At 43.1% G+C, this 14,219-nt stretch overlaps 1 protein-coding gene across 3 annotated transcripts in view; it reads right to left on the bottom strand.

Annotated features, from left to right (window-relative positions):
• The window catches only part of cdk14 (cyclin-dependent kinase 14), a 659,117-nt gene that overhangs the window by 128,830 nt on the left and 516,068 nt on the right, over positions 1 to 14,219 (bottom strand). For all 3 annotated transcript variants that reach the window (XM_055655908.1, XM_055655917.1, XM_055655925.1), the window contains one exon: positions 6,814 to 6,967. In XM_055655908.1, coding sequence (XP_055511883.1) covers positions 6,852 to 6,967 — 116 coding nt within the window. In that variant the 3' untranslated portion in view covers positions 6,814 to 6,851. The remainder of the gene's footprint in view (positions 1 to 6,813; positions 6,968 to 14,219) is intronic.

The following is a 14,219-nucleotide window of genomic DNA, read 5'->3' as shown; positions in this document are numbered from 1 at the left end:
AAGTAGAGAGGCATGGTGAGCGGCCCCCGTTTCGACTCCAGCGTGGAGCCGACAGTGGACGGGGAAAAAGCGCTACCCGGACCGCAAACGCTGCGGACCAAAAGCGCTACCCGGACCGCAAACGCTGCGGACCGCTGCAAGGAGCTGCGCTATACCGGTCCGCTGAACAGCTGTTTGGTAACAGCAGCGGACCGGCGGGAAGTTTAAAAAACCCGACCAGCAGCCCTGCAGACTCCTGACCAGGAGAATCACCGCCCGGGAACCGCTACAATGCCGCCTGGAAAACGGCAGGCAGCCTCTACATGCAGGTAAGAGAAAAATCTTCCCAATTTACAGGTTCTACAGGAGCCAACTTCCTCCAAAACTGGAACAGGTTGGAGAAGGCAAAATAAGTATGTCTGTCTCCCCAAGCCAGAGGAGGTCATGGAGTTCACCTCCAGGAGAAAAGGGGCACTGGCTGAATGCCAAGGGAGCTGACTCCTACCCCAGTGCTATTGCACTAGCCATCTCCCTTGTCAAGGGATTGATGCAACAGCGGAGTTTGAGCTATGCCTCCTCCAATTTAGCACACCCTTTTGCTCCCTCTTTTGAGGCTAGCTAAGGAGGCCAGGGCTGGGCTGGCTTAAACGCTGGGCAGGCGGACGAGAACAGCAGTATGCCAGGGGAGCAGGATCAGGAAGAGCTACTGGGTGTCGTGGGCCACTACATGGCTCCTCCTCGCGACCATCTTCCCAACAAAAGTCCTGCAGGAGCAGGCCTTTCCAGAGGCAAATCCGCAGGCAGCTGGGTCAGCAGACTCGCAGACAAGCAGCGAATTCTACAGAAGGGTCAAGATGTTACCGCCTTTGCTCGCCTTTTCCACGGATTATACTCTCCCAGGATGAGACTATCCCATTGCACTACCAGGGTGCTGACGCCTAAGATGTTCCCAAATTTGGGATACTCGACTGAACAATGGTGCATATAGACCTGCCCGCAACCCCAAATATATGGGGCTATGCAAACCGCTGCTGCGGGAAGAGAGGCAGATAAACCTGTGCGCCTCATGAAGGCAGGCCATGGAACGAGCAGGACATCGCATCCAACACCCAGCTGGCAGCACCCCTCGGCATCCACCAGTGAATCAAAAACCAGGACTGGTGAAAGCCTGGCGACCGCTTCACTTTACCCCCAAAGTTCTTTTTAGACGGGGCCCAGAGCGGAGCCGTGGGAAGATGCGCCGCCCCACCGACAGCACCAGCATACCAGCAAACTACGCCTTCATGAAAAAACAACAAACATGGAGGTAGGTAGTCTGGTTCCTCCCGTTTACACTAAACAAGGGTGTTCTACTAACTGCGTGGGGGGGCATTTACACTTGTGGATAAAGCATGGGATGCTGTCACAAATAACTAAAATATACTCAACAGTCTTAGAGGATAAAAACGAATTCAAATTGGGCATATTACCGCCAGTTCAGCAATGCGCCCAAAGGGCATTTTCTCCCTCTAAGAAAAGAGAAGTGAGAAGGTCAAGCTGAACTAGAAAGGCTCATTACTAAACGGATCATGGGAGTAAACATGAGCCATTGGAATTTGTATCGAATATATTCACCAAAACTACAAAAGATGGTGAATGTAGCATCATCATTGATCTAATATCACTAAATAAATCTGTTGAGTATATACACTTTAAGATGGACATGGGTTCTTGTCACTGCCAGACATCTGATCTCCCTAGGATACCTATGGGGAGCATTGATATGGAAGATGCTAACTATCTTATACCCATACACTAGGATCATTATAGATACCTAAAAATTTTTTACCTGGATAATGGATATCCCGGTTAGGGCAACCATGGGAGCATATAGCATTCCCCATGGTCTAACCTCAGCCCTAAACTATTATAAATGGCCATGAAAATATTAAGAAAACAAGCATAATCATGGCATATATTGGATGATATCCTCATATTAGGGGAAACAAAGGAATTAGCTGTGGCAGCAGTTCTAGCTACGAAACAGCTCCCTAAAGCTGAGGTTTATCCCACGCCCAGATAAACCAGAATTGAAGCGTTAACTACCAAGGATTATCTGGGCTTCAATAATAATTCCGTCCATATGACTGTTACTTTGCCAAGGCACTTGGGTCACTATAATCAAATCATGAATGTACCCACTGAAGCTACATCACAATTAAGGTGGTGGGCGACATATTTGGCATAGTTTTCAGCCCTATTATCATCACCAATCCCAACCTGGTTATTAAAAACCGATGCCAGTACTTTAGGCTGGGGAGCAACTAAACTCCATATCCAGCACAGGTAACAGATGGACCAATTCACAAACATCGTTACTACACATACCGGGCATCAACTACTTGGGATTGGTGATCGCCTATTGGGCTAAAAAGCATATGCATTTCAAATGCAGCACGTACATATGTGGTTACGGATTGATAATACTATGGTGGTGGCTTATATCAACCATATGGGGAGCATAATAATCATTATTGTGCAACAAATTGGTCAAACAAATCTGGCAATGGTGTGTCAAAAGACATTTTAACTATCAGCTGCCTATGTCCTAGGAAGCTAGAACACAGTGGGAGACACCATGTCACGGGGTAAAATCCATGATTACATTCAATAGATGTCAAACCCTAAATATCTGCTAAATTTATTAAGCAGTTTGAAAGCCAGATATCAATTTGGTTGCACAAGACGGAATCACCAGTAACCCATGTATGTGACTTAGGAACCAGATTAGAGGCAGCAGCGATAGATGCCTATACGCTGGAAGGGGGAATTTCTGCTTTGCCTTCCTCCCTTCTGCCTCATCAGACGGGCACTTCGCAATACAGAGGGATCTGTCTCCGAGATATTGAACGTGCCCGACCGGCCTACACAGCCATGGTTCCCAGTTCATCACGACACGGTGGGCGAGTCACCTATGGATTTCCCTAGTGGACCATGGTTGTTGACTCAACCCAGTATCAGGCACAAGCCACCCATGCCAGGGAAACATCAAACTCCTGGGTGCAGGGTTTGAATAGACCTTACCAGGGACTGGGATTATCCAAAGGAACCATTACCACCATGTCGGCATCCCTGCGAACAGTCACTAAAAGCTAACATGGGTAAAATACTGCCACGACGCAGGGACAACGAACTATTCAACCACTGACGTATTGGAGTTCCTGGAACATCTACACCATGACTAAAAGGTGAGTTACAGTGCCGTAAATACAGCATGGAGCGCCTTATCTGCTTATCTAAAACAGCATGTCAGCAGAGCATGGGATCCCATCCACTGAAGGTATGAAGGGCAACTATAATATAAGCCCCAAACACCCAGGTATATACCCATGTATGGGATATTGGTGTGACATTGACATGTCTCAGAGATGGCACCAGCCAGATCCCTCAGCTTGCTTAATCTATGTTTTTAAAAAACGCTCATGCTTATGGCTCTCGTACACGCTCACAGAGTCCAGTCACTCCATAAACCAGACTGGATAACATGGTGATTACCCCAGACGCATCACGTTCATATTTAGGTCTGGTAAAATCTAACTCGCAGGTATATGGGACTAGGCGAGATTATGAGTTCGGCACGAACTAGTAGGGTCGAGATCGCCTGTGTTTTCCGTGCTGTAGTCGTTATATGGCTATATGGACCAGGAACGCCCAATTCACTGGTGGGATTCCGGGCCTACCCACCAGAGTCCAGGTTGAGTGTGGTGACCCATCTACTACTATATATAGACACAACCCACAATCTTAGAGGGAGAGGAAAGCCTATGGGTCAACCACAGTAACCCAAGACGGGGTACGAGCCAAACCACTCCAAGGTGGCTCAAACAGGTACCGAAAGCTGCCGGAATAGATAATAAATACATTTAATCCCATTCCACTAGGGCAGCATTGGTATCAGCGGCTGAACGAATGGACATCCCGGTTGACCACATTTTCAATACAGCAGAATGGTCAAGGGAACGGCGTTCAGAACATTTTGTTTTTATTATAAACCGTTGATAAACCTGATTTAATTGCAGGAGAATATTACAAACTGCAATATTAATTTAAGCTCAGAGGAGCTCTTTTATGTTGTTATTGTTAACAAATACCTTTCTGTTTCTTTTGAAAGCAGATCAACTGGTTGATTACGATAACACTTCCTCCCTCATAAACTTCGGCAGTGAGTGAAATAAAAACTGTTACACGGTTTGAAATCACAGACCTTTGAAGTCTTCACGGAATCACTCACGTGACTCCGAAGTAAAATAGTTAGATTAAACGAGTACTTACCAGTATGAAGTTTGATCTGTATTTTATGAGGAGTTACGGTGAGGGATTAAGTGCCCGCCGCTCCCACCCTCATTATATAGATCAAGCTAATAAACTGATGTCTCGTGATCTTTACTATCTTACTTCAAATATTGTGTCTATTCTGTGATTCCACACCGCTGCTTCGAAGTATGCCGCATGCGCAGTACCTGCTGGGTTCTTCACTTAATCCCTCACCGTAACTCCTCATAAAATACAGATCAAACTTCATACTGGTAAGTACTCGTTTAATCTAACTATTAAAAGTGTCATCTTGACCACTTCCTGTCTGCAATGTATATTGATTTTAGAAAAAAACGCTACCATATATCGCTATGATTTTTGGCCATCTTACTCACAGTCCTCCTCCGCTGAGCAGGCCCCGAGGATTTTTCCCATTGATGAAAAATAAAATAATTATGAGTGTTTAATAAACCTTGAGATCCTCTCGCCTATCAATCACCGCGATGAAGGTAATGCCCCTTCCGGGGTGGGGGGCAGGACTATAAAACCCCGGGTGCCTGGACGTGACTCAGTCACTCTGCAAGATCGCGAGAGAGAGGCCACGACTCATTCTAAGCTATGAATCAGCTGAACTGTGAGTCTGCAATGCAATTGCAATAAATGATTTGTTAGCCCTTAATGACAATGCCATGGGTTGTTTGGCCTACTGCCCTGCCTGTGCTTGAAACTGCAATGCTTTATTAGGTCCGACTGTGTTTGGAAGGAATAAATGCTTTATTAGGTCCAACTGTGTTTGGTTCAAAAGTCCCGCTCATTTTGTGACTTCCGCTTAGTGGACAGATCGCGCTTATTGCGTAATTTCCGGTGAGTGCAGAGGTCACGCCGATTGCGTAATTTCCTGTAAGTGCATAGGTGACACCGATTGCGGAAATGCCGTTGACTGCAGAAGTCTCAAGGTGGAGAGGCCGTGCTCAGCCGTGTGAGTATTCAAGAAAGTTTACTGCCATATACATGGTGTGTGAGTCAGTGAGTGTGTGTGTGAGAGAGTGAGAGTGTATGTGTGTGTGTTTGTGAGTGTATGTGTGCTTGTGAGTGTGAGAGTGAGTGTGTGTGTGTGTGAGTGGGCTCAGTGACTGAGCTGCCAGCCCAAGAATCCATTCGGCCCACAATGTTCATACCAGCCCTCTGGAAACCAGTCCCTTTGGCCCACAACACCATGCTAACGCTCCAGAAAGCCCCTCCCCCCCCCCACCCCCCACTGGCCAGCAATATTGGAATTGGTGGAGAGCTGGAATATTGCGTTAGGGGACCTGCCCTCCCATGTGAAGCTAAAACCCAACGGGTCCCATTTAGTCTCGTCCCATTTATAAAGGAACATACATAGTTTTTGAGGAACAACAGGTAGTTCAACAAAAGCAAGTTTGCAAATCTTTTAGCCTATCCCCAAGTGTACATTTTCATATCCTCTCAATTGAATGGTTCAAACAAAAAAAAAGGCAGGCAGCATGTTTAGGATAAGTGATATAACCATCAATATAGCTCTCTTACAGTGAAAGTAGCCACAACAAAAAGTATCACTCCTGGAAACGTAGCAAGGAACCTGTAGAATTAGGCTCTGCAGCCCCACAAACCTGCTCACACCTGGTTAAGTGTACCTCAAGTCCACTTTGCCAGTAACCCCCACAATGTCAAAATGTCCATCAATTCCAGTCTTAAAAATAATCCTAGACCAAGCAATTGAAAGATGTTATTGAGCTAGAGAATTTCCAAGCTGCAACCTTGTGCATATCTCCCCAGATTTTTGCACTGTGCTGGTCAGTTATCTTCTGCGGGGTGGGGTATTGGTGGAGGAAAAGCAACAGAATGGAAGGAGAAAAAAAAAAACTGGTAGGAGGAAGGCAGTTAGGAAACAGGAGAATGAAGGAAGAAGGGAGAGCGAGGATGGTTCAGAGGAAGTGGGTGGGAGATGGAATACAATAGACAAGAGGTGCAGGAGTAGGCCATTCGGCCCTTCACTGTGATCATGGTTGATCATCCACAATCAGTACCCCATTCCTGTCTTCTCTCCATATGCAGGAGGTCCTCTTTGCTCCTATACTCAACTCCTCGTATTATGAAGGCCAACATGCTATTCACTTTCTTCACTGCCTGCTGTACCTGCATGCTTATTTTCAGTGACTGATGAACAAGGACCCCCCAGATCCTGTTGTACTTCCCCTTTTCCCAACTTGACACCATTTCATTAATAGAGAGTGGAAGGCATTGATCAGTCTGGAAGGGTAGGTAGTAGCAATTTATACTTTTAATTTGTACTTTTGACAATCTTAAGAATGGCATTTGTGACTTACACTACAGAAATATATACTTCATGCAAAACTTTTAATTTTAAAACCTTCTCATAATGAGATTGATATTAGGTGGAAAAAAATATTTCGACATATATATATTGTCATCCTTAAAAATGAAATACAGCACACCATAGTATTTTTTTGTTAGCATAGAAATACTCCTCTTAAAGAATCAGTCCTTTTAGTTTATTACCTTTGTATTGGTACATTGGTACCAGAGTTCAGAACGCCTCAATGCTTGTGGTTCAGAAAGCCTTTTCCATGGCTGTTGCTTCTCCCAAAAACCCTTGAACTATCATCCACTTCGGCCTGTAGTTTCACAGTGGGCACGGCGAAAACAGAAGACACTGGGGTGAGGAAAAGCACAGAGTCAAAATTGCAACATCCATTGCCATTTCTGAACATAAAGATGATTCACTTTCACAATTCATAGCAGAATCAGTCACTAATAAATTCAGTTTTTCCTATGAAGTTTTCACCACTCCTAGGTTCAGCCGAGTGAAGGTCCCTTGGGTCACAAATAATTGCTTGTTTGAGTTAGAATCATATTTCACGGGAAGTGCAATTTACATCACTTTGTTGCTCGTCTGCAAAGTCACAATGACGCTTGGCTCTACCAGAACCAGGAATGTTTACAAAATCTTTATATTAGAATAATTATCTCATCCATTACTATGAAAACCACCTTTCAGATTTACACCATCCTGATTTTTGTATTGTAAATAAACCCCAGAAGCACTCTCTTTTGCACAATTTGCTCATTTTCACAATATTAAAAATATGACTTTACACCCTTCATAGAACATAGAACAGTGCAGCAGAGGAACAGGTCTTCAGCTTAAAATGTCCACGCCGAAAAGATAGGATGTTTCTACTATTTGAAAAAATATATATCACACATCATAATAGGCAGCATCCTTTGGTATAGAACAGCACGAAAGTCCACTCCTGTGAACTTTCACACTAGGAGTTGTTAATTTCAGTCAGTCTACTTCAAACAGGATTCAAGGTAGAGACAAAGAAATCCCACACTAGGAGGAGAAAATTACCATTCACATTTCTTATTTAGGGCACAAGAGTCAGCCCTTCTAAGTTTAATCACAATTGATGTTAAGTAAAAAGTCGAATTGACAGTGGAACAGGCAGTTATATTTCAGTTTAAAGATAGATGACTCCCTCCACACCTCCTTGGTTCACTCATCTCTTTCCACACAAACCACCCTCTCCCCATGTACTTTCCTCTGGAACTGTCCAGATGTCCCTAAATCTCTTACCTCACGTCCATCCGGGATCCCCAGAATTTCTTCCAGGTGAGACAGTGATTCACACATCTCCTCGAAAACCTCACCTCACCTCACCTGTATCCATCTAACATTCACCAGACTTTGTTTGCCCCAACCTCTCCTCCAGCTGTCCTCTCTCCCTCCCCAACACCACAATCAGTCTGAAGAAAGATCCCAACTCGAGTTGTTACCCATCAATGTTCTCCAGAGATGCTGCCTGACCTGCTGAGTTACCCCAGCACATTGTGTCTGTTTTGTTGTTTAAATTAGCATCGGCAGTTACTTGTATTTCCTTAAAGACAACTATTACTGAGTATACAGGTTTTCTGCAGATGACAACAGGAATCCTTTCCATATAACCATATAACAATTACAGCATGGAAACAGGCCATCTCGACCCTTCTAGTCCGTGCCGAACACGTATTCTCTCCTAGTCCCTGTGAACTGCTCGTAATCCGAATGGTTTGCATATCGGAAAAGTGACTCCCTGGCAATATATTGAAATAAAAGGCAGAGGCCAACAAAGGCACTGTGTGGAGTAACCAGGAACGTTTAACTTAACTCAACTCATCCAATATCGCCTCAAACCAAGTTTACACACAGCAAAAGATGCCTGCGGCCCCACAGCAGTCTGCAAATCCTTCCTGCAGGTCTCCCAAATGCTTGATCGTATGTACAAGCTGCACATCAGTTGGATATTATAACACGGGAAGGACCATTACAGTTAATGCCAGCATGTCACAGTTAATTACCCATGTGCTGCACAGTGAATTATACTATGACTTCCACTAAAATACATTCATATATAAAGAAAGGGTCAGGATACTAAATAAGAAGGACTTGGTTGAAATCACATGTGGTCATACTGTATCATTCCTAGTGAAATAGTTATAATAATTGAATGCAGAAATAATTTGGCATATGTTTAGTTAAATATTGTCAAGTTGCATTTTCTTGCTGTAATTATCTGCAGGAAGCAGAATGTTTCTTCCTGACATCTAAACATTTCTCTAGGCATGCAGCACTGGCTTTATTTAAAAATATGTAGATTTTCATCTTTGGTCTGGCCTTCAAAAGGATTTTCATCACTCACTGTTTAGAGCTCCACATAGACCCGTTCTGGAAATGAATATCACCTTACAGTTGTGCTTGTGCAAATAACCTGCTGAGCACTGATAAAAGGATTAATACTGCAAAATTCTTAATATGGAAAATAACAAATTAAATTCTCATATTAAAATTACCACCCTCAAGGTATTTTCTTTCCCAATTTTAATTCCCCTCTGGTGTACTGCATAGATTGTGTATGTTAATGATTAAACAAGTATTTCTCAGATGGCAACCTGATAATATGGGGCATATTTTTGAAAAAAAAAAATCTAATATATATTGACATATCCAGATTTATCCACATTATTTAGATTTAGAGTATTTAGAAAATAGATGTAGGAGGAGGCCCATCGAGTCAGCACCGCCATTGATTGTGATCATGGCTGATCATCCACAATCAGTAACCAGAATCAATAATAGGTAGACAAAAGTGCCTGAGAAACTTAGGTACACAAAAAAGCTGGAGAAACTCAGCGGGTGCAACAGCATCTATGGAGCGAAGGAAATAGGCAATGTTTGGGGCCGAAACCCTTCTTCGGCCCGAAATGTTGCCTATTTCCTTCGCTCCATGGATGCTGCTGCACCTGCTGAGTTTCTCCAGCACTTTTGTCTACCTTCGATTTTCCAGCATCTGTAGTTCCTTCTTAAACACCAGAATCAATAACCCGTGCCTGCCTTTTCACCGTATCCCTTGATTCCGCTAGTCCCCAGAGCTCTATCTAACTCTCTTTTAAATTCATCCAGTGAATTTGCCTCTCCTGCCATCTGCGGCAGATAATTCCACAAGTTCACAACTATCTGGGTGAAAACGTTTTCGCTCAGTTTTAAATGACCTCCCCTTTATTCTAAGACTGTGGCCCCTGGTACTGGACTTACATTCTGGACTTATCCAACATTGGGAACATTTTTCCTGCATCTAGCTTGTCCAGTCCTTTTATAATGTTATATGTTTCTCCTCTCATCCTAAATTCCAGTGAATACAAGCCAAGTCTTTCCAATCTTTCCTCATATGACAGTCCTGCCATCCCGGGGATTATCCTCATGAACCTATGCTGCGCTGCCTCAATAGCAAGGATGAGGAGAACAAAACGGCACACAATACTCCAGATGTGGTCTCACTTGGGCCCTGAACAACTGCAGAAGGACCTCTTAACTCATATACACAAATCCTCTTGTTATTCAGATTCAGATTCAATTTTATTGTCATTGCACTTTTCAGTGCAACGAAATGGTATACCTTGCAGTCATAACATAGAATAAATAACAAAACACACACTCAACACAGTTTAACAGTGAGTTCACCAGGCACCTCCTCACTGTGGTGGAAGGCAAAAAGTCCCAAAGTCCTTGTCTCTTCCCTCCTTGCTCTCCCTCAGCGCTGAGGTGATCCAGGCCTCCGACGTTGTGACCCCGCCGGGTGATGGTAAGCAAGTCCCGCGGCTGAATCCGTGCTCCACGAACGGGCCGGTTCAAACTCCGCGACCGGGGGCGGTCGGAGCTGCCGAAGCTGCCGCCCTCCAGCCCAGCGGACGAAGCTGTTGTTGCGAGAGCTCCGGAAAAACAGGTCATCAACCTGTGACCTGCGAGCTCCCGACAATGTCGTCCACTGGCCCGCGGCCGAGCCTCCGAGGCAGCGCCGCCACTTCCGGAATATGAAGGTCAACATGCCTTTAGCTCTCTTCACTGCCTGCAGTACCCGCATGTTTAACTTTCAGTGACTGGTGAACAAGGACACCCAGGTTTCGTTGCACTTCCTTTTCCTAATCTGACACCATTGAAATAATAATCTGCCCCCTTGTTCTTGCTGCCAAAGTGGATAACCTCACATTTATCTACATGATATTGCACCTGCCACGCATCTGCCCACTCTCTCAACCTGTCCAAGTCACCCTGCAACATCCTAGCATACCTCTTCGCAGTTCACACTGTCACCCAGCTTTTTGTCATCTGCAAATTTGCTAGTGTTGCTTTTAATTCCATCATCTAAGTCATTAATATATATTGTAAATAGTTGCGGCCCCAGCATCGAGCCTTGCAGCACTTCACTCGCCACTGCCTGCCATTCTGCCAGGGACCCGTTTATTCCTACTCTTTGTTTTCCGTCTGCCAACCAATTTCTGTCCATGTCAATACCCTTTCCCCAATACTATGTGCTCTAATTTTGCCCACTAATCCCCTGTGTAGGACCTTATTAAAGGCTTTCTGAAAGTCCAGATACACTACATCCACTGGCTCTCCTTCATCCATTTTACTTGTCACATCCTCAAATAATTCCAGAAAATTAGTCAAGTAGGATTTCCCCTTTATAAATCCATGCTGACTTGGACCAATCCTTTTACTGCTATGCAAATGCGCCCATATTGCTTCTTTAATAATTGACTCCAGCATCATCCCCACCGCCGATGTCAGGCTAACTGGTCTGTAATTCCCCGTTTTTTGTTTTGCTCCTTTCTTGAAAAGTGGGATAACATTAGCTACCCTCCAATCCACAGGAACTGATCCTGAATCTCTAGAACATTGGAAAATGATCACCAATGCATCCATGATTTCAAGAGCCACCTCCATGAGTACCCTGGGATGCAGACCATCAGGACCAAGGGATTTATCAACCTTCAGTCCCATCAGTCTACCCAATACTATGCTGAATGCAAATTTATTTTAGTTTCTTTGTCTCCCTAGATCATCTGTCCTCTAGTACATCTGGAAGATTGTTTATGTCTTCCTTAGTGAAGACAGAACCAAAGTACCTGTTCAACTATTCTGCCATTTCCTTGTTCCCCATAATAATGTCATCTGTTTCTGCCTTCAAGGGACCCACATTTGTCTTTATGATAATGAACTTGCAACTGTGAAATGTCCAAATTAATCCAGATCTCACAGCAACATATTCAAAATACACGAGGCCCCATGAGTTTATCTACTGCTGGTAATTTGTAGCCATCCCTCCTAAGAGAAGAGGATTGAAGTGTCACCACATAGCATGGAAACTGATGTTCACTATCTTTCATTGAGTGAGATGCAAAAACCTCATGCCTCTTACTACGATTGCTATGTTGAAATGGAAAAATCCAGCTCCTATGGTAATTAATATGCCCATTTATGAGACCTGTTTCAACACAATTTGCATTAATATCAAAAGTTCAACTGGTCAAAATAATAAATTATAAATGTTTATTTCGCCACACAACTAGAATTCTAGAATTTAATTAGATTAATTACACTGGTCACAACATTGTATTTTCTGTATAACATAAAAGCATTTAAAAACACAATGCATCTAATTAAACAAAGGTGCAAACATATACATGTTACAAATCATGATTCATCTGTGCATGATATTAATTAGACTTTGCAACAAATTCAGATATCTTTACTGTATTGAAAATGTGCACGAAAAAACAAACTATACTGTAACCAACAGATATCATGAGCAAAGCAAAGGGACAGAGGCACAAAGTTGTAAATGGTCAAAATGGAATGCATTTTAAAAATATGGTAACAAATGTTCCAATATGTTGAACATTTAGATAATTCAATGTCCAAATGATTCTCAAAATCTGCAAGATGGCAACATTTATTTTCAATGTTTAGCAGTGACCATGACATTTTTTTAGGAGATTAGATGGAGGTAAAAATATTTCCACAGATCATTTAGCAGAAGAGGAATTCATTTGCAGAGTATCTTTTTGCTAAATAGACCAAAGTTTGTAATAAACTGCCAAACTGTTAAAATAAAAAATGGCTCTATCACCCGCCCCACACTTTCAGAATATACAGTGCATTGAGAAAGTGTTCAGACCCCTTCACTTTTTTCCACATTTTGTTACACTACAGCCTTATTCTAAAATTGATTACATTCATTGTATTTATCATCAATCTACGCACAATATCTCATAATATAAAAGCGAAAACAGGTGTTTGGTAATTTTTGCAAAATAATTAAAAAGAAATAACTGAAATATCACATTTACCTAAGTATTCAGACCCTTTGCTGTGACTCAAAATTGAGCTCCGGTGCATCCTGTTTCCATTGATTATCCTTGAGATGTTTCTACAATTTGATTTGAGTCCACAAGTGGTAAATTAAATTGATTGTACATGATTTGGAAAGGCACACACCTGTCTATATAAGGTCCCACCGTTGACAGTGCATGTCAGAGCAAAAAACAAGCCATGAAGACAAAGGAATTGTCTGTAGACCTCCGAGACAGGATTGTGTCGAGGCACAGATCTGGGGAAGGGTATAAAACATTTTTTACAGCAAAAGCACCTAAACAAGATTCCCTGGCCTGATGAAACCAAAATTGAACTCTTTGGCCTGAATGCCAAGTGTCACGTCTGGAGGAAACCAGGCACTGCTCAACACCTGGCCAATACCATACCTACGGTTAAGCATGGTGGTGGCAGCATCATGCTGTGGGAATGTTTATACAGCGCCAGGAACAGGGAGACTAGTCAGGATCGAGGGAAAGGTGAATGGAGCAAAGTATAGCGAGATCTTTGATGAAAACCTGCTCCAGAGCGTTCAGGACCTCAGACTGGGGCGGAGGTTCACCTTCCAACAAGACAACAACCCTATGCACACAGCCAAGACAACGCAAGAGTGGCTTTGTGACAAGTCTGTGAATGTCCGTAAGGGGCCCAGCCAGAGCCCGGACTTGAACCCGATCGAATATCTCTGAAGGGACCTGAAAATAGCTGTGTATCAACACTCCCCATCCAACCTGACAGAGCTTGAGAGGATCTGCAGAGAAGAATGGGAGAAATTACACGTACAGGTGTGCCAAACTTGTAGCGTCATACCCAAGAAGACTTGAGGTTGTAATCACTGCCAAAGGTGCCTCAATAAAGTACTGAGTAAAGGGTCTGAATACTTCTGTAAATGTGATATTTCAGTTATTTATTTTTAATTATTTTGCAAAAATTTTTAAACACCTGTTTTCACTTTTTTATTGTCGGCTATTGTGTGTAGATTGCTGATAAAAAAAATGAATTTAATCAATTTTAGAATAAGGCTGTAACGTAACAAAATGTGGAAAAAGTGAAGGGGTCTGAATACTTTCTGAAGGCACTGTATAAACAGAAGTTGGGAGTGGGCTGTGTTTAAAACATGTTTTAAAAATTGGCCTCATTATTATCTGCATTGTTCACTATAAGACACTGGAAATAATCACTAATTTAAAATACTATCAGTTGCTTCATTCAT

The sequence above is a fragment of the Leucoraja erinacea genome, chromosome 2, assembly GCF_028641065.1.
Source record: "Leucoraja erinacea ecotype New England chromosome 2, Leri_hhj_1, whole genome shotgun sequence".
Lineage (NCBI taxonomy): Eukaryota > Metazoa > Chordata > Chondrichthyes > Rajiformes > Rajidae > Leucoraja > Leucoraja erinaceus.
Note: the sequence above shows the minus strand (reverse complement) of the source record. Positions and strands in the feature narration are given on the sequence as shown.